The sequence below is a fragment of the Patagioenas fasciata genome, chromosome 18, assembly GCF_037038585.1.
Source record: "Patagioenas fasciata isolate bPatFas1 chromosome 18, bPatFas1.hap1, whole genome shotgun sequence".
Classification (NCBI taxonomy): Eukaryota; Metazoa; Chordata; class Aves; order Columbiformes; family Columbidae; genus Patagioenas; species Patagioenas fasciata.
Window position 1 is genome coordinate 7,738,510 of NC_092537.1, and position 20,854 is coordinate 7,759,363.

The window sequence follows — 20,854 nt, forward strand, 5'->3', positions numbered from 1 at the left end:
TAAACAGCAGCTGCTGGCTGAGCTGGAGCCCCAGAGGCTGGAAGGACCTTCTTTTCCTTGGCAATAGGCAGCGGTGGCTTTCGTAATCCCTGGGAGGACATTGCTGCTTGCAAAGCCATCTCCCCTCGCTGAGACCCAGCCGGGGTGACACCGGGAGTCTCTGCTCTTGCACCCCAGGTGTTCTCTGAGGCCCTGGGAAAGAGCAACCTCAGGAATTTGCTCCTTCATGGGCTTGCTTACAAGTGCATGGATCTCCAGAACTGAACAGGGACCATAACCTGTGGGTACGAGCCCTGGCTGAGCCTGGATGCCAAAGGGACCCAGTGCAGGTTGCTAGTCCCTCCACTTCCATGACATTGGGTGACCTCAGCAACCAAAATTGGCCCCACGTGGGAGCGTATCGCTTCCAAACACTCTTGATTGACACTGAGAGATGCTCGGTTCAAAGGCAAGGTAATGTGAGCAGATTAGTTAATGCTTCTTGCCCTAGCCCTTGAGAGCAGGACTGGAGCGGCAAGGCAGACTTAATGGGTTTTGAAGGCTTTTCTTTTTAAGATATGAATCAATGAAGCTGTATGGGGAGCATGGATAATGTGATTGGAATAAGAAACAGGGCTTGTCTTTGAACCGAAGCGAGGTCCCTGACAGTGTTTACTTCATGTCCTGGCACTAAACGCAAGATGACATGAATATATTAGCTTGCTGGCTTTCCTGAGCAACCCCTGCCATGCTCAGACCAGCTTCAGGAAGGAAAAGAGCAGCAAAGAGAATCTGTTTGGAAGTGTCGACTTGTTTCCCAATAACCCTGTCATCCTCGTTTACCGCTGATGGGTCCAGCTGTGACAGGGGCTGTGCTCCTGGGGGGGCAGCCGGTTCCTGCCAGTGGGAGAGCTCGGCACGGGAGGACGAGGGGGAAGGTGGTGACACCGGAGGCTGGTCATGGTCCGAGGAAGTTTAGCAGCCAGCTGGTGGCCTTGTCTGTGCAGCCCCACGGTGCTGGATCCATCACCTGCTTCCTCTTGCTTCATCCGTCCCAGTTTGCATCACAAGGTTTCAGTTTCCTCAAATCCCAGGGTGGGACTGGGGGGGTTTTGCAACAGTTGGTCTGGGTGGGAAGGGCTCTCCAGGGCTGCTGTGGCAGCTTCTTGCCCTGCCCTGCCTGCAAGCGCCGGCCAGCACCCAGATCCACTCCCAGGGCCTCTCTCTACTTCCTTTTGTTCCCCTGCATTTCCTAATCTTTGTTTTGTTTTGTTTGGATTTTCTTAGATTGTGTGGGTTGGTAGGGACGTTTTGGGGTGGGAGGCGGAAAGCTGATACAAGGTTTGAGCAGGTCACGAGGAGGCTGTGCTGGCCTCGTCTCACCAACCTGCTGCTGCTGAGAGTCCAGGTGTCTTCATCCCGTCCTTCATCCCGGGCATCACCCCAGCCCTGCTGCCGTGCTGGTCCCCAGCCGGTGTCCCCAGCACCCCACATCATCCTGCTCCCATCATGGGGCTTGGTGGGCTGGAGGTCGATGTGGATACAGGGGTTGCAAGAGAGGAGGGTGGGCACTGGGGGCTCAGGGCAGATCCCACTGCAGGGTTTTGCTTTGGTGGCACCGCAGACCTCAATTTCTGCACAAAGCTGCACCTGTGGGACTTCAACTGCAGAGGAGATGAACCCTGTTTCCATGTAGGAAGGAGAGTCGGGGTTGGTTTGGTTCCAACACGTTCCACACCAGTTCTGAAAGCTCCTCTTGAGCTCTGATTTCAATCCAAGGAAGAATGTCTGCCCCAGCTCTGCTCTGCACAACCAGCCTGGGTTCAACTTCCCTGGGGCTGCTCAAGCCAAGGTGGGGGGACAGCAGCTCCCAATGCTGTCGCCTCGCTGGCTCAGCTCTTCCCAGCTGTGTTGGGGACATGGAGCTGGGGGAATCCCAGTCTCTTGATGCTACTGGTCTTTACAAGTTAATCAGCAACGGAGTGCGCCAGCAACGTGGACAATGGCTGCACGATTAAACTGGGGTCCCACAACATCCTGCATGAGCTCACCACCCCACTGTGACAGAGAGGCAGACAGCAATGGAACCCCAGCGGGATCTGGGGGGATCCTGTAGCCCCTTAACCCCCCTCATGTTGTCCCCAGCCCATTCTCGCAGTGACAGCTCGCAGGGCGCAGGTGCTGCTGGCACAGAGCTGGAGCATCGGGATTGTGCATGAGTCTCCTGGGATTGCAGAAGCCGGTGGAAGGAAACCTGCAATAAGCACAGAGCATTTATACAGGCTTTAGACTAAATCCTTCCCTCCTGGGGCATCTGGCTGGAGCGGGCGCTGCAAATCCCTTTCCTAAAGTCTTGTTATTCCTTTTCAGGCCAGGACCGTGCAGTTGGCAGCAGGGCTGGATTAGGAAGATACAGAGAAAAGCACCACACACCGGGGGCAATGCTGGGTGAGCCAGGCTGATGACCAGTGGTTTTGCTTCAGCAATGACAAGTCCAATGTCTCCAGGTGAGACAATGCAGCAGCCTGGAGTGGCTCCGGGAGGAGGTGAGAGGCAGCTGCTGGGAAGGACGAAGGACAAACACCCAGCCTGGCACGCACGTGTGCCCGCAATGGCTCTCGGCCACCTCGGTGGGAGCAAAAATGACAAAGAGCCATAGCAGCACCTTCCACCTCCCACTCTGGGCAGGAGGTACCAGGGAAGTGACTTTGCAGGGGACACAAGAAGTCACCCGTGTTTCTCCAAGAACCGAGTAACGAGGCTGTCCCCACGCATGAGAGAAGCTGGGCTCAGCCTAAGGGTCTGGATTTGGGGGTTCCGCCTTCGCCTCAGCGACCGTGGAGGAGTCAAGGGTGGGGATCTGCCATCAGCCGCATCCCACACGCTGGAGAGATGAAGTCTCGGGTTTTTTTACCTTCACCTCCCACTCAAGGATTGGGAGCCAAGTACATTTCTCATTGCACCCAGCACACGGGGAGGAGGAGAGGCAACATGGGGGGAACAGGGGGCGTGGGAGAAGCTGGTGGAGGTGGGCACAGTTCCCACAGGGATGAGGCAGAGCCTCGGGGGTCCTGGATCCCATCCGCACCCCCTGCACCTGTGGGAATGGAGGATTGCCCACTTACTTTTCTAATATTCTATGATCTCTAAATGGAGACTCTTGAACCAAGACCCTTTGACTGTCGGTGCCAAGGAGCCAGGCTCACCTTGCAGCCAGGTACCAGGCTGTGAGCCCAGCTTTGCCTAAGGCACAGGGTCCAAAAGCTTCTAAGAGTCCTTGTCTTTAAACACACAGTGAGTAATAACTTAACCAATGGTCCACCTAGATTATTGCCCAACCGTTCGTATTTGTCAGAATTTGAGGCTTTTTTCCGTTTTTGAAAGCACTAGTGCTGCATTGCAGTTTTGCTCTGATTTTAAGCCGGGTCTAAGTGCAGCAGCTCTTCTCCTGCATTTTAAAGAGAGGGCGATAAGCTTGGCCGTGCCCTGCCGGGTCAAGAGGGGACATTTCGCTGCTGCATGGTGGCCACCTAGGAACATTGTAGTTTATATTTGAGCTTGGGCTCACGGGTGCTCATCCCAGTGGCTAATGGACAGGAGGAAAAGCCAAACTTTACGTTGGCTGATGAAAATCTGATGATTTAGAAGCTGGAGGTGGTGCTATTTGGGACCTGGATGATGCCTGACCGTGTAGGGTTGCCCGCGTTGCTGTGGGTTTGGTAGATCCCAGTTGAGCCCAGGTTTGTGTCTCCAAGCCAAGGGGTTCACGAACGTGTGAGGCTCTCAGTTTGTCCCAGCACAAAGTTGGTGGGGGACCCAGAATGGGGGACACGTGGGCAGAGGCTTCTCTGCCAGCTCCCATTAGATCTGCAAGAGCCAGTTTGCTGACACTACTGGTCTGGCTGCTCTTAATCCAGTCTGGTATTGAGGAAAAATAACAGCTTTTTCCCTCTGCAGATCTGCAATAACGAAGCTTCAGCCTCCAAAGGGGCTGAGACACCCCCAAGCCCCTGCGTGGCTGGTGTCAGAGCTGCACCCTCAGCCTGGCTGTCTGTCCACCCCTCTGTCCGTCTGTCTGTCTGCCCTGGCAGGGTGCAGGAGGCGGCTGTGAACACCAGGCTGCTTCTCTTGTCTCTGATCCCCCTCTGGGGGATTGTTGGTTATTACAAGTCTTGGTAGTATTTTCCTTCTCTCTGTGCAAATGGACTGTGCTGTGGGTTTAACGTGCCGGATTTTCTGGGAGCTGGAAATGGCATTTGGGTAAAAAACCAGCCCAAAAGGGCACACACGAAGGCGACGGGAAGGCTGGTGAGGAGGTGTTCCCGTGTGCTGCATCCCTGCTGAGACACCACCAGCAGTGATGCAATCACAGAATAATAATATTTTGATTTAACAAGCGCCTTAACTTTGGATGCCTCTACAATTGGCTATGGGGCGGGCGAGCAAATCCTTGTCATTAAAACAGCCCCTGTGGGACAGAGCGTGTTCTCTGGGTGACAAGAGTCACCCATGGGTGGGGGCACCTCCCGTCCCCCTCACCCTGACTCCCAATCCAGCCCCGACAGCAGAGGCGAGCGAGGGTCTGTCCTTCCAAACACAAACCAAGGGCTGCGAGGGGGGAGCTGAGGCAGAGTCGGCGCTCTAGATAAGTTTAACTCAGCACATTGGATTCTGAATTCCCTCTGAGCTGTTTACAAGGGCTGGAAAAAGAAACCAAAATAACAAAAAAACAACTTCCAGCCCTATCTCGCCCCCCCCAGCACCGTCCTGATGTTTCCCAGAACATCTCCCTCATCTCTCCCTTTCAGGAGGAAAAAAAAGGGAAGGAGGGAGGAGTGGGAGAGAGGAGGAGAGAGGGAGAAAGTGAGCTCACGTTCACACATTGGTGAAGAGGCTGGTCTTGCGATGCCTTTGAATATTTTACTTTTAGGCAGTTCCCCATCAGTCAGCCACACACACCCGAGCCGAGCTGAAGCGAACTACAGCCATGGCCAGCGCTAGGAGAGCTGAAATCTAATCGCATGCATCACACTGCCGGGATATTTTTTTAAATTACAGATATCTAAACACGCCGGCAGGCAGCCACGCTCGCACACACACACACACACACACACGCATATACATCCACCCGTCGGCAGAGCCGCTGAGCAAACACCTTGTCTCTGCTCGCAGGATATACCCGCTCGCACGCATCTCGCTTTATCTCCTCCTGGCTTCCCGGAGGATCCTGCTGGCTGTTTTTGATGGAGAAAGTCCAGGGAGAAATGGAGATTGAGAGGTGGGAAAGAAGTGAAGAGATCTCAGATGCCGAGAAAAAGGTTATTCAAGAGACATGGAGCAGAGTATATGCAAACTGCGAGGACGTTGGTGTCTCCATACTCATCAGGTATTTAAAAAAAAAAAAGGAAGCAGCAAATCCAAGTAAATCTCTTTATAGCTGAGGAAGAGGCAGAACAATATATATAACTGAAGTGAGATGAATGACAGCGAGTGGGGAGCTGGCTGGGCGCAATCGCTGGCGGGGAGTAGGGAGGTTTCACAGCACTCCTCTGATTTCCACACCTTGGAGCCGGGTGGTGGCGGCGGGGGGAGCCTCACCAGGGACTTCGGGGGAAGCTGCTTCCCTGGCAAAGGTCACCTTAGCCTGGGGACGAAGCCTGGGGGGTGGCGGAGGAGGGGGAAGAGCGGCACCGAGCTTGGGTGCATTGGGGGTATTTTATTTCTTTACCCCCCCCAGTTGGCTGCATGCGGATGGCAGCGGTACGGAGCCGGCTGGCGGGTGAAATAATGCAAGTTGGGAGCCAAGATAAAACCCAAGCAGGTGTGTCTCCCAGGGCACCATCTGTCCCTCCGGCGGCAGCATCGGCGGGAAGGAGAGCGCTGAAGTTGGCGGTGGCAGGGGGTGCGGGGGGCACAGGCAGGAGATGGGGGGAATGGGGGCCACAGGGACCCAGCCACCCCAGGAGTGGGGTGCGGAGCATCACCCTTGGCATGGGGCTGTGACTGGTGGTCACAAACCCTGTGAAAGCAAACCAGAGAGATGCTCTTGAGGTGGGGATCAAAGGCGGGTGGGCATTCTTGCATAGTTTGGGGTACCCTGGAGAGGCACTGAGTGGGAAACCTGCAGACACCAGGAGTTTGGGGTGTCCATGGGGTGCAGCACCAGTGGGCTGTGACCCTTGTTTAAGGGGGGACAGGCAGAGCAAGGAGAGGAGCAGGCGAGGTGCCTGTTCTGACCTGTTGGCAAAGATGCTCCAGGGACACAAATCTCCCTCCACCCATCCCAGGGAGCAGCAACACAGGGGTCCCCCTGAGCTCCTCCCCGACCCAACCCCAGCACCCAGACAGGAGACAGGAGACAGGAGCCTGGGTTGTGTCCTTCCCGTTTTGCTCCTGCAGCCGGGGACTGTGGGTGCTCAGAGCACTGCTGGGATGGATGCACTGTTTATTAATAATCAGCCAAAAGTTTTCCAGCCCCCGCCATCTGCAGGGAGCAGAGCTCCTCAACATGCCAGTGAGCAGAGACGGGTCCCCTCCCGGCTCACTTCTAGCACCGCAATGGGATTTTCCCAGCGAGACCCCTCTGCAGAGAAGCCAGAATGACATTTGAGTTCCCTCTCCACCTCCTCAGACATTTCCCTCTCTCAGAGCCAGCTGATGGCTCAGCCAGTTCCCCCAAGGCTCCCGCTCTGTGCAGCCAACCAGGGGCGGTCAGGGGGTGTCATGGCACCACAGCTGGGGACACCAACCTCACCTGAGCTGTGTGAAGGCTGCAGACATCTGGAGGATGCAAAATCCCCCTTCTCCCCATCCCATGAGCTTCAGCACAGGGCTTGACCCACAGCTCCTTACCTGGCACCTGGGCCATGCCATCGCCCATCCACCAGCTCAGCTGGGTGTCCCCCACCTGGGAGCACAGGGCGGGTGTCTGAGTGCCCTGGCTGTCACTGAAGGACTCATGTTAGTGCCATGGGGGAGTCCCCAAGGCAGCTCATTGATTCAGCGTCCTGTGTGCAGCTGTGGGGCTCAGAGTGGGGCGGGGGAGAAGGGGCAGCAAGGTGCAAGCAGCGGGAACCTCATGGCCGAGCTCTGGTCCCAATTCAAACTTTCCCAGTAGAAGTTACTGCTCTGTTTTTTTCATTCCAGGGAGAGTTGTGGCACCATGCGGGGGGTTTCCCCCCAGACTGTGCCAACAGGGCAGGACTGAGCTGGCACCTTGGGTTAGCCTTGGCTCCTTGGGAGCATTTACATGCTTGGCCATAGCACACGCTCTGGCACATCCCAGCTAAACCCACAGCTGCTCCCGCAGCCAGAGGTTCCCTGGGATGCTTAGAGTGAGGTCTGGACTTTCGGTGCATAGAATCATAGATCATAGAGTCATTTGTATTGGAGGGACCTTCCCAGCTCCCCCAGTGCCCCCCCTGCCATGAGCAGGGACATCTTCACCAGCTCAGGTTGCTCAGAGCCCCGTCCAGCCTGGCCTGGGATGTCTCCAGGGATGGTTCATCCACCACCTCTCTGGCCAGCCTGGGCCAGTGTTTCATCACCCTCAGTGTAAAAAAATTCTTCCTTGTGTCTAGCATGTCCCCAGGGATGTCAGTATAATTTGGGGGAGCTACTGTCCCCTCTAGCAGCACAAGCTGGAGCACCACATCTGCCTGCATCCCCATGCCACGACCCAGGGGGCCAGGCTGCCCCCCAGCAGCAAACTCCATCTGCGCACAGAGCTTCGTGCTGCTGCCCTAAGACTCATTCCCCTGCCACCTCCAACCTGCTCCCCGTGAGTTCCCCAGGGAAGGGGACGCTGGGCAGCCCTGGCCGGGGTTGGGACACCGGTGGCTGCCGCTCTCCCGCTGCGGTTCCCAGCTGGCACCAGCTGCAGGGAGAAGTGGGTCATGCGTGGAGGCCGCCGGGAGCCTGGGCGGGCGGCAGCCGCTGCCCAAGACATGATTCAGCAGCTTGAGAGGTCAGGGCTGGGGAGGGGGCAGCATGGGGGCTCCTGGCACAGTGTGAGCTGACCTGCCCAGCATGTTTTTGGATGCACAGACATGCGAAGTGCGGGGGGCCGAGAGCTGCCCCAGCCACCTCCATGCTTTACCGCTTGTTTCTGCTGTTTCTCATCACCTTGCTAGGGAAACTGAGGCAGGAAGGGATATGTACAAGGGTGCCTGGGTGAAGCAAGGGGAATACACAGCTGTGAGCCCCCGCTTTGGTGCATCTCAATGTGCAGAGAGGTAAAAGCAGGTGAATATGTGAGCAGCCACATTTCTGCTGTTGGGGTTATGAGCGGGGAGTTGCCTGTATCTGGTGGCAGAGGGTCTCTATGTGCCTTCCTGCTCCGTGCCCTCTCCAGCCCTTTGGAGCTGCCCAGGGCAGGGAATGACTTTTTCCTATGGGGGGAAAAGCCATCCTGGGGCCTGATCCTGTGCCTCAAAAACAGAGGCAGAGGGGCAGCAATGCCCTCCTGAAAGGCAGAGATGGGGAGAGCTGCAGCATGGGCATCCCACAGGAACCCCATCCGCCTCCCTCTGCACCTTCTCCAGCCATCCTCCGCCACCCCCCGCCTTTCCATGCTTTACAGGTGGGGAAACTGAGGCACAGAGCTAGGCCTCAGCTTCCCAGCCGTCAAGGCTGCTGCTAGTGCTTGAAGCCATAGCAAATCTGCACAGTGCTGCCAGCAGCACGGTGGGGTCCTGATCTTGCAGGGCCTCTGGGCTCCCAGAGGACATAAACACGAATAATGGGGACTTCTGGCTGAGCAGCCACCGGATCATGGGAATCTGCGCTGTGTGGTTAAGAACTATGTGGTTAATTGACAATTTCCTCGGTGGGGGACCCTCGCGCCGGAGGAAGCACAATCTCCTCCACGCTCATCTTCCTCCTCCGGAGCTCAGGGGCCTCTGTGGGCTCCGTCTGCAGCCTTAACCCTTTGGGGCTGGACCCAGATCCCCAAGCTGCACATATGGGGCTGTGTGTTTGGCTGGGTCTCTCCCAGGTGGGCACACCAGCCAGCATGGTTGGCCACCCATAGCCTCCCCATGTCCCCAAATTCATTGCTGTGCCTCGGTTTCCCCATATGTAATTTAGGAATCGATCATTTTTGAAACACACCCCCCATTAGAGAGCTGGCAGCGGGGGAGTCTGGGTGCTCGAGGGGACCAGGGCAGCTCTGGCTTCTTTGCAGGAGCCCTCCCCAGGCATCCCTCTTTCTCTAATGCCCTCGCAGTAGTTCATTGCCAATACCCCACATTCCAAGACTGTGCCGGGGGGCATAATCACTTGGGGGGGCCTCAGCTCTGTGCCGTGCAAGGGTGAGCATCTCCTGAGCATCGCATTCTCTCGCTCCCACACCCACACACACGTACCATGATCACAGATGTGGGACCACAAAACTTTACAGATCCCAGCAGAGGATAAAACCCAGGGACAGTTTCTATTAGTTCCCAGGCAAATCCACACCAAATGTTTATGCCGGGCCGAGCGCAGGCAATGCAACCTGCCACATCCACAGGGTTTCTCCGTCACTGTTCCTTCCACCTCCACTCCAGCTCCATCAGCTTTCTAAATTTCCAAAATTGTTACCTTCTCCATCACTCCTGATGTGTTCTTCCTCTCTCAGGAGGTGTAGGAGGGGAAGCAAAAGGATTGCCAATGCAGAATCAGGCTGCCGGATTTCAACAGCTGCTCAGTCTGAGCCAGCACACCTGGTTTCAGACACTTTGCAAAGAGCTTTGAAATAGAAAAGCACTCCTTGGATGCCAGACTTTATTGTAAGTTTTAGGTTAAACCGGCAAAGAGCCTGAGTAATGAGTCTGGCTATGCAGAAGACCCTTTATTTCTTTTTTTTTCCAGCTGAATACAAAAAAAAAAGGGATGAATCCACCTAAAATGGCATTTAAAGATATGATTTCACAGCTGCCCCCAGAGCCAACGTGTTTTGTGGAGGTGTCCATAGGGAAGGGTCCATCCTTAGCTGCCAATGGGCAAATTTCAGAGCAAAACTGCCTGGCAAGATCCTCCCACCGCAACATCCCGCTTTGCAAAGGGCCTGATGAAAAGACCAACCTTCCGTGCAGTGATGTCCCCATCCCATGGCTTGTCACACGCTGGTGAATCATTGTGGTCAAGCCAGAGAGATGTTTCTCTGGAGCCGAGGAGAGCAGAAGGGCTCTGCTCTGCTGACAAGGACACGCACAAGGGACATTGGCCGAAACAACAGCCCCCTCCATGAGAGGTGAAGGGAGCAAGTGTGGGTTTAATAAAAAACAGCCCCTTTTCCTCTGGCTGTGTTTTCTCTCCGATCACAGCGCCTGGAACCAGCTGTTACGGCTGCTTTGTGCCCAGGGCAGCTGAGCAGGGATCCCTGCATCCCACATCAGCTGTGTCAGCAGCTTGTGGGGTGACACGAAAACAGCCTTTCCCATGTCCCCCGTCCCAGGGCTGCCCTTGCATCACCTGTGAGCCGTGTGTGGATGGAGAGATCCCACTTGGCACCCAAGAGCTTCAAGGACAACCCTGACAAAGGGAAGCAAAGACACAGTGAGGGTCAAACACTTCGGCTGGGTGCTTTCCCTGGCCATGACTGAGGATGTGCTGGATGTGTTGGTACCAGCCCTGAAAATCCCTCCACTGGTGCAGGAGATGGGGGTCAAGCCGGTGAAGGGTCTGGAGCACAAGTGTGATGGGAGCAGCTGAGGGACCTGGAGGGTTCAGCTGGAGAACAGGAGCTGAGGGGAGACCTTCTGATCTCTGAACTGCCTGAAAGGAGCTTGGAGCCAGGCGGGGTCGGGCTCTGCTCCCCAGGAACAAGCAACAGGATCAGAGTAAATGGCTTCAAGTTGCACCAGGGGAGGTTGAGGTTGGATCTGGGGAACAATTTCTTCCCCAAAGGGCTGTGGGGCATTGGAACAGGCTGCCCAGGGCAGTGCTGGAGTCACCATCCCTGGAGGGTTGAACAGACGCAGAGATGAGGTTCTCAGGGACATGGGGCAGTGCCAGGGTTGGAGTAATGGTTGGACTCGATGATCTTGAGGGTCTCTTCCAAACAAAATGGTTCTATGATTTTCCTTTTTCTGTCTCATTGGGTGGTGGCATCGACATGGCTGAGACCTTTCTCACCTTGGCCTGGGGGCTGTAAACATGTGCAGCACCCAGCACCCCTACCCCAGCCTGAAATTAGGATGATAGGATACGGGTGTCTGGGAGGGGCAAGGGGAAGGTGCAGGCGAAGCTCTCAGCCAGCCCTCAGCATAATAAATAGCAGCACCACACACCACCTGCCCACCCAGTATCAGCTGCTTTGTAGGTACCCAAGCAGAAGGGAGCTGGAAGAAGAGGTTTGAAAAGGGACGTGGAGAGACTCCAGGCTGGTTAGAGAGAGTTTCTCCCACATAGAGGGATGAGGTGACAGAAAACATAAAAGCTTTAGTAGGCAAATCTAGGGGAAAAAAAGTCTATATTTACAGGTGGGGGCTTCAGCTGACGCTTGCCAGCAGCTTCCAGAGCTCACTGGCATTTTTTCCCCATGGTCTGCAAACAGGGTAAGTGAAGCATCAAGAGTTTAGGTGCTCAAGGGGACCAAGCAAGCACCTTCGTTCGTCCTCCCAGTTGGGAAAAGGAAGGAGATGGCTGGGCTGGAAGATCTTCTGCATGTGGGGTTTGCTCTGCAGGGCCTGGGGAGAAGGAGGATGAGGGAGATGGGAGGAGAAGTGGCATCTTTCCTCCTGAACAGAAACCAGGTTAACAGTGACTGCAGTGGGTTTTGCACCTTAATTATTTCCTTTGGCTCTGCTACTGGGAATGGTTGTGTCCTTAAAGTTGTTAAAAGAGCAGAAAAGAGAGGAAAAGCAATCCTGACATCCTGTCCGTTGGGTCCAGATGTAGCTCGCAGAGTACAAATTAGCGAGTGCAGAATGGAATCACTTAAAAAGAAATATAATGAGATTGGTATGCAGGCATCTGGTTTCCATCAATCATCATTCTGTGTGATATGCAATGGTAAATATCATCTTTTTAATGACTCCGATGAAGAAAAAGAGCCCAAAAGACACACACGCACACACATAATAAGCCAACAAAATTCCAGAGCCTGAGATGTTTGAACGCTCAAAAAATGTTCTGTAGATGGAAAAACCCCAACTGACACCTCTTCTAATTTGCTATTGTTTGAGTTATTTTATTTCTGCCTTTTCTTTTTTTCTCCTTTCCTCTGGTTATATTTAACCTTTGTGTTAAATTAATCTTCTCTGTTTATTAACAAGTACCACTGAGCGAGTCTCCTTCCCTCTTTTTATTGCTTCGACAACTCAAATATTTGCTCCAGGCCAGAAGTTCTTGCCACAGCCCCTGCCTTTCCCAGCCCCGCAGGGAGCAATGGCTGCTGGTCTCTGGCCAGCCACCGATTTGCTCTTCAACTTAAAACAAAGGTGCTTTGGGCTCCCCTGGTTCAGTTCTCCATCGATGAACATCAGCGGATGACACATGAGGTTAAGTGTGCAAACCAGGGATTTGCTGGTTTTACACCCCTCCGGCACTGCCACTGTCCCTCGGAGAGCTGCTGGGCTCAGCTCCCATGGGGGCATCACCTTGAGGGGCTGCAAAGTGGGGAATGGTTGGAAAGTGAGTATTTGGAACCTTCATTGGCCTGGTCTCATCCAGTTTGGGGACTTTTTGGGGTTTAATTAATCCTGGTGTTTAGCTGAAAGTGGCAGAGAGGTGGAGGTGATGCCACGGGAGAGGCATGAAGTCTCTGCTCCTACTCCTGGAAGGGCATCAGTCTCAACGAGTTCTTTCACTCCTTCTTTTGGTGGGATGCTGTGGTTCCTGGAGATACAGTTGATCCCCCCTTGCTGTAGCCCTTCTGCTAAAACATCCTGACTCAGACCAGGTATTTTTCTCAGCTTGTTCCCTGGCTTTTCACAGCATCATGCCCTTGAGCTAAGATTGAATAGGGCTTTTCGGGGAACTTCAGATGGTTTGGGATTCAGAGGCTTAGACAGGGGTAGGCTATGGGCAGCAGGTCCCACCTTGAGCAGCACCCCCTACTCCCAGTGCCCCTGAGGATGTCAGTCAAAGGATGAGAGGTGATAAACCCGCCATCAGGGACAGCAAACCCCTTAGATACAACCTTGGTGAGGTGTTTGTTGTCCATGGTTGGAGAGCATTGATCTCAAGGGATCAGAGATGGAACTGCAGCAGTGGAGAGGTCCAGGATGTGGGGAGAAGAATGCTGGGTGCTAGGGAAAAAATGGTCCCATTAAGAGAGAGGAACGTTTGTCCTTCCGTTGGGAAATGCTTGGGGCAGAAGCTTTAAACCCTGGGAGTGGTGCTGTGTGGCCCAGCATCCATCCCTGACCACCTCTCTGACAGCCCTGAGCTGAAGGGTATGGACTGAGCATCTCTGTGGCGACAGGAGCTGGAGTCAGCCAGGCCTGGACATGATTTCTCCTGACAGGGACCAGATGTGTCAGGAGAAGCTTTGGGGGGCAGGAAGGCTGCACAATAACAAGAGGAGTTTTGTCATGGATCCCCTCCAGGTTTTAAAAGCAACACCTTATCTCCCCCTTTCCACCTTCCTTCCTCCCCCCACCCTTTCTGCTGCACAGTCTTCACACCTCCAAAACCTATTTTGGGCAGTCTGATGAATCCCAGCTGCCTTGGGGAAGCGACAGAAGCGGCGGGTGCACTCCAGGAGCTGCTTCACCCGCTCCCTTGGCAATGCCCCCAAACCTTCACAAGCCAACGGAGTGGGGGAAGGAAGTGGGGGGGGGGGCAAAAGAAGGATAATGTGGTGGTAAATGAACCTGGTCCTCAATGTTGTGATTATCCATGAAGTGGTGAGAGAGGAAGAGGATCCCACCTGGTCCTGGAGGGAGGTGGGGATGGTTGGGATTAGAGGTAGGGTGGGTTCACATGGTTTGGGATGGTGGCTGGGGAGGGGGTTATGGCAGCCTGGGAGAGAAGAGGAGGCAGCAGGGTGTCTGTCTGGAGCCAAGGACAGTGGGGGACAGCCCTAGGAACTGTCTGCCACCTCCTGAGCATCCTTCACTGGCCCTGGTTCAGGTGAAGGGGGGACTGGGAGGAGGCAGGGAGAGCCCCCTCGGAGGGAGCTGAGTGGCAGTGGAGACCCAACACTGCTGTGCGATTCTCCCATGTACATCAGATGGAAAGGGGTGGTTAATGTGACTCAAGTGTCAGCCCCGGCTGGTGAGAGCACTGGCTGTGGTGTTGGTATTGATGGTGCTGGTATTGGTGGCCCCAGCCCTGCACCCCACTACCTTGTGCTCCCCAACCCTCCACCTCCCCAGGGAGCTCAGCACAGCAGCTGCAACCGCAGCTTCATTTGCTCCAGCTGCATTTCATTTGAATTGGTTTAATCCTGCAGAAAAGAGGCTCCTCAGTGGGGTGGGCTGGGTGTTTGTGGCATCCTTGTGCTGGGCAAAGTGTCTCCTGGCAGGGATGAGCAGTGATGTGAGCTCAGGGCTGAGATCTTGCTGGACACTCTGGTGACGCTGATCTCTGAAAGGCAGGGGTGGCTATTTTGGGTGGCAATGCAAGAATAAAGCCCATGAGGCTGGGAAGGTGCTGCAGGACTGGGGAAAAGGGGCAGGGAGAGGCTGACTGGGATAAAGAGAGGTTTTTCATGCTCGTCTCCAGCTCTCTGAGACAAGACATGGCATTTTGATATATATTTGAGCACATATTCAGTATCTGGCATGCCTGGGCTGGAGTCTCTGGGTATCAAGAACTCAATCTTGCCTCTGCTTTGTTGATGAATATCCAATTCCAGTGCCCTTATAGCTGCTAGGGAAGTTTGAGGAGAAAGGCATTAACCTGCTGGTTTTTAGGCTGCTTGAATGGCACAGCTCTCAAGAAGATCAAAGAAAAAACCATCCCTGGCTGTGTTAGGTGCAAGAGGGTGGTTTCCAGCATCTCTACCACTCCACACTTTGCTTTAACCTCTCAGCTTGCTCTCACCCTCCTGATGGTATTTCGTGTCTATTCTTTCTTGAAGGTTTTTCGTCAACTTCCCCTCGGCCAAGCAGTACTTCAGCCAGTTCAAGCACATGAAGGACCCGCTGGAGATGGAAGGGAGCTTGCAGCTGCGTAAGCATGCTCGGCGGGTGATGGGTGCCATTAACACTGTGGTGGAGAACCTCGATGACTCTGAGAAGGTCTCCTCTGTCCTGGCCCTTGTGGGCAAGGCGCATGCCCTCAAGCACAAAGTGGAGCCCATCTACTTTAAGGTAAAGGATGGGAGCCAAAAAAACCCAAATCTCTGTGGTGCTTTAGAAATTCATAGAATAGTTTGGGTTAGAAGGAACCTTCAAAGCTCATCCAGTCCCAGTGCAGGGACATCTTCACCAGCTCAGGTTGCTCAGAGCCCCGTCCAGCCTGGCCTGGGATGTCTCCAGGGATGGTTCATCCTCCACTTCTCTGGGCAACCTGGGCCAGGCTCTCACCACCCTCAGGGCCAACGATTTCTTCCTCATGTCCAGCCTGAATCTCCCTCCTTTAGTTTAAAACCATCGCCGCTTGTCCTATCACAAGAGGAAAAGGAGAGCGGGAGCCATGACAAGCTGGTGCTGCCTGTCCTTGCCCAGAGGAGGTTGGCTGGTGGTGGGGGTTGCTGCCCAGGATGCTGCAGTGTCCCACTGCCATGCTGTCCCCAAGGCCACCATTCCCAAATGCAGCCAATGCTGGAGCATCAAGTACCTTAACCTGCCTGCCCGCATCCTGCCTGTACCCGCTCCAGTATGGTTGTGGCAGAATGTCCCTTATTTAGCAATCAAGCATGATAGAAGGGACTTCATAACTTGAGGTGCCCAGATTAGGGAGACACTTGAACATGCAAGCAGCATCCTGTTGTGCTGGGTCTCAGCCTCCCCCTGCCTGGGCACACTGGTTACCTGGGGCGTCGGCAGACCTTCCAAACATCTGTCTGTCCGGCAGAGGGTTGTCATTTCCAGAACTCAGCAGCAGGATTACATATGTTTTGCAGGAAAAAAGCTAAATTTGCTGCTAGCTCCTCCCAGGAGGGTTATTAACCCCTTGCTATCTGCCTCCCTCCCTCCAGAAACTCACTGGTGTCATGCTGGAGGTCATTGCCGAGGAGTTTGCTGACGACTTCACCCCGGAGGCACACGGTGCCTGGACCAAGATGAGGAGCCTCATCTACACCCACGTGACGGCGGCGTACAAGGAGGTGGGCTGGGCGCAGTATCCCACCGCCACCCTGTGAGCGGCCGGCGGGGCCGGGCGAGGGGCAGGGGGGGCTTCGCTCCCACCCAGGACTTCACTCTGGTCTCTTCTCCAAGATCTTCGCTCAAGTCTGGGGAGCCCGGTAGGGCCAGCTCTGTTAGATGCCAAGTCGCAATTTGATCTCCACGGGGTTTAAAAACAAACTAAATAAGCCAAAAAAAAAAAAAGAGGATAATGAAGGGTGTGGGTGGGTCAGGGTGAAGTGGTTGCAGGGGACGCTGAAAGAGGATGCAGAGCGCGAGGGGGAGCGTTGGTTGTTGGCTCCATCTTATTGTCCTGGCCTGTCCATCACCATGTCCCCAGTCCCACACCTCACTCGCACCACCTCAAAGTCTCTTGCACAAGCTCTGCTGCGTAGCAGTGACCGGCAGCCCCGTCTGACGAACAACACAACTCTTTTCCATGCAAAGCCCCTGGGTAAACCTGGCTCCTCACTTTTGCGGGCATGATGCATATGGGGACTGGCTGGGACCAAAACCACTTTGCTTTGCACTTTCTGCACTCGCCTGGCAGGGCTGATGGCCACGGTCAGAGCTGCTCTCACTGCCCATCGCCTGGCACCGCGGCCGGCAGCAGCCTCTGCCTCTCCATCATCCCCTGTCCCTCTCCTTGGCTGGCTGCTGCAAACCCTCCTGGGGTTGGAGGGAGCGAGGGGGTGGGAGAGACCTGTCCCCCCAGTGTGAGTGAGTGGGAAAGGGGGGATGCCTTTGGGCTGCCTCCCCTTGTAGCTCTGAGCACAGCGTGGAGGTGGGAACCTTGTGGCAGATACAGGGAGCTGGTGAGACACCCCCCTGTCTCCCTTCAGCCCCTGCATGTAGCAAAGATGTGCAGGAGGGCAGGCTTGGATGGCACACGTTGTGCCATTGCCCTGGGAGGTTGGTCTGTCTGTCTGTCCAGCAGCAGCAAGGTGGTGTGGGGGTGTCGGGCTGGGGCAGCTCTGCCCCACTCAGTGAGAAAAGGACTGTGATGAGGAGGGGGAAAGATGAAGCAGACATAGCAGGAGGGATTCCTGAGTGTGAGGAAAGGTCCCTGCTCTCTTAAAATTAATAAATAACTTGTTACATAGAGCATATTCCTGCCCTCTTGGTAAAACTGCGTTCCTTAAATAAAGTGCCTGTTAGAGACAAGCCCACGCAGGAGCTGTGTCCTCCCCCAGGACCCATAGTGCTGTGCCTGGCAAAGGGCTCCCCCCAAAACAAAAGAGATGTGGCTGCAGGGCTTGCAGCACTCATCTTCCTCCAACACCAACTCCTCAAACTGTGGGTGAGTCTGCTTAGTTTTGCTGCCTCGGTTTCCCCATTGGTTACAGAAAAGGGAGGAGGAGCAGCCCCATTGCCTCCTGCACACATGCGCTTGGATTTGTAGGATGCTCTGAGGACTGATTCCTAAAGGGCTGGGGATGAAGCATCAGATGTGCTAGGAAGCTTTGTCACTCTTGCCACCCAGTGTTTCCCAAAATACCTCTGTTGTTTTAAAGCTCTAACATTAAGGGCAATGTTACCTATTGAAGTGCAGGTGGGTTTCCTTCTCAGATTTCCTTGGGCCTCGCTCTGCTGCTGTGACAGCAGCTGGCAGCTTTCGGGGAGAGAACAGCTCCTCTTTTGGATGTGGGTTTGACAGGCAGTGAGCCTGCAGTCCCGGCTGGGTCCCCTTGGCTACCCTGGGGACATCCCCCTCCATGGGGACACTGCTGGAGGGGGCAGCAGTGACTCCCCCTGGGGTAGACCTCCCTTCTCTGGAGCAGCCAGACAGAAACTGCCATTTGCTCACCCACAGCCAGTTCATCTGCACTTTCAGACATCCCCAGGGAATGTTTTGGGGTTTTTTTCTGTTTTGTTTCCGTGCAAAGGGGCTCCTCTGCCCCCCAGCCCTGACACTGCTGAGGGGCAACCCATACAAAGGGGCAAACTATGGACCACCACCCTGCTCTTTCCATGCTGAGGGACGTGAGGGGTTCATCCTGGAGAACAGGAGCTGAGGGGAGACCTTCTGATCTCTGAACTGCCTGAAAGGAGCTTGGAGCCAGGCGGGGTTGGGCTCTGCTCCCAAGGAACAAGCGACAGGATGAGAGGAAATGGCCTCAAGTTGCACCAGGGGAGGTTGAGGTTGGATCTGGGGAACAATTTATTCCTGGAAAGGGCTGTTGGGCATTGGAACAGGCTGCCCAGGGCAGTGGTGGAGTCACCATCCCTGGAGGGTTGAACAGACGCAGAGATGAGGTTCTCAGGGACATGGGGCAGTGCCAGGGGTGGGGTACCAGTTGGACTCGATGATCTTGAGTGTCTCTTCCAACCAAAATGGTTCTATGATCCCTTGCATGTCTAGCAGAGTCATGTTTCAAACAGCAGCTGTTGGCCAAGGTCAGGATGAAGCCCATGCAGATGGGAGAAGACCTGTTCAGCCTTTGACCTTTCTCTGGTGCCAGACTGGAGAGCGAACACTTGGAGCAAGGCTGTTAGATATCTTTTTTGGGTGCATCGCAGGACTCTCACAAGTGCAACTCCATCCATTTGTGCCAAAACCTTGAGGCCAGCGACGCATATTTTGGATGAGTTCATGTACTCCCCGTGCTCTGCGGATGCTGGGCCAGGGGTGTTTCCGTCCAGGGATGGTTCATCTTTAGGAAAAGTTCACACATTAACCTTTGAGCTTAACACTCTCCAGGTGGGAATTCTGATTTTTCAGTGCAAGCCCTTCCTCTCCCTTCCCACAATCAAAATTGGGCTTGGTCGCAATCAGCAGGGAAGCGATTTTGGGGTGGAAAGTCCCCACGTTCATGCCTGACCCACTTGAGTGCCTTGGCTTTGGGGGAGCAGCAGGGTGAGGTCGCCCCCATCTCCCCTTTGAGAGGGACTTGGTTTCTTCTTGTTCTTTTTCTTTCTCTTTCTTTTTTTTTTGCATTTCTAGAAAAAACTGACCCGTGACCTCCTGCGCCCACGCATGTGTGTGCTGGGTTTGGGTTTTTTTCCAGGCACATTTTTCTAAAACAAATCCAGATGCGTGCAGCTGCTGTCCCTCGAGGAGCCTCCCTATCAGCCAAATCGCAGGCCGGCTGAATATATGCAAACATAAAACATACTTATTTTTACCAGCTCTGTAGGAAGAGAGATGAATCGGGGAAGGTGGCCAGGGCAGAGCTCATGAAGGGGAAGAGATAAAGCGAACGCCCCCTCTTCACCGCCCATAGCAGAGCAGGCGTTACTGAAATCGGGGAAAATCCTCATCTGGGGAGAGATGAAAATGAACAGAAAAAAGGAGAAAAATACCATTCCAGAGTGACAGGGCTGATAAATGCCATGCGGAAGAGCAGAAAGGGAGGCTGGGTCCTAGCTCAGAGCGTGGCTCTCTGGCACACGCATGCAAATGCCTGCACTGCTGCTCCCTGTCTCCCCCAGCCCTGTTCACTACCCCCCTGAGCACCTTGTCCTGGCTCCTATGGGGACATCTGCTCATATCAACCAGCTCATGTCCCCCCTAGCCCAAGTTTGATGCTGTGTTTGGTCAGAGGGAGCTCAGTGCTGGAAGCACTGGGTACAGGATGGGGCACAGACCCCATCCTTCTGTCCTCCCCTCCCTATAGCAAACACCCATGGCAGGTGTAGCTCCATATTCACCTGACCAGCTAGAGAGACTCGTCAATGTCACCAGAAGACAAGGAAACCTTAAGGACCTTGAGCCATCACCCTCGTCTTCTCTTATAGCAAAACAAGCCCTCACAGCCAAGCCGCAGGCTCTCCCGGGGGAATCCTCCTGCATCTCTGCCAGTTTGCTCCTGTTTGCCCCAGTAAAGGGGATCCCAGTGTCTCCCCACTCTGTGGGGACATGCCCAGTGACCTCAGTGGGGACCAGATTTGGGCTGGCTGGGCTCTGTGGCTGGAGCTCAGCCCCCCCTGCCCCTTGCCATGGGGAAGCCCCCCTGGTACACTGAGGTCAGTGTGGGGACCAGCACCAGCGATGCCAGACTGGAAGGGAAACCCCTGAGCTCACCTTGGACCAACTAATCCAAAAGGGAGGGATTAAAACTACCCACCAAGGTCTGACCTATTTAACAGACCGTGACACTAATTATTTTCCATAGCCGAGGTTGTCTCTAATTGTCAGTATGTCTTAACCAGTCCCGCCGTGACCCGCAGACATGAGCCGACGTGGTCTGATGTAACTCCGTGTCTTTCCTGTTCCTGCTGCCGATACTGTCCATGTACGTGTTTCTCGGCGCTTCTGTGCTGGTTTTATACATGCCGTTCCATGTACGATGGGTGTAACTTGTTGTTTTCTTTTTGTAGGTTTTTAGTATGTTTGTAACCGGACAGAATGGTGTTATTAAACCGAAACTTGTATCTTCAGTGGATAAATCAATCAAACCCCTCCAGCTCTTCTTGGTTTCTTTCTGGTGGGGTGGCTGCAGGGCTGGGGTGATGCAGGGGATTTTGGGGGGTCTGCCCGATGGCCAGGTGGGTCTAGTCAACCCCCTGCAATGATCTTCTCCCACTGCATCTTTTTTCTGGGGGTAAACCACTTGGTGCTGTTAATGCAGTGAGTAAGCCATCCTCGGGATCCCCACCACATCCTGTATACGCACCCAGGCGGAAGCGAACGCTCAGCAAACCCACACGCT

General features: G+C 54.5%; 1 protein-coding gene across 1 annotated transcript; it reads left to right on the forward strand.

Moving 5' to 3' along the window:
* The first annotated feature begins 4,844 nt into the window (after nucleotides 1-4,844).
* On the forward strand, nucleotides 4,845-20,608 carry CYGB (cytoglobin). The gene is made up of 3 exons (XM_065852266.2): nucleotides 4,845-5,365; nucleotides 14,993-15,224; nucleotides 16,055-20,608. Exons 1-3 carry the CDS (start codon nucleotides 5,223-5,225, stop codon nucleotides 16,217-16,219), a joined length of 540 nt encoding a protein of 179 aa, XP_065708338.1. The 5' UTR covers nucleotides 4,845-5,222; the 3' UTR covers nucleotides 16,220-20,608.
* Nucleotides 20,609-20,854: the final 246 nt, after the last annotated feature.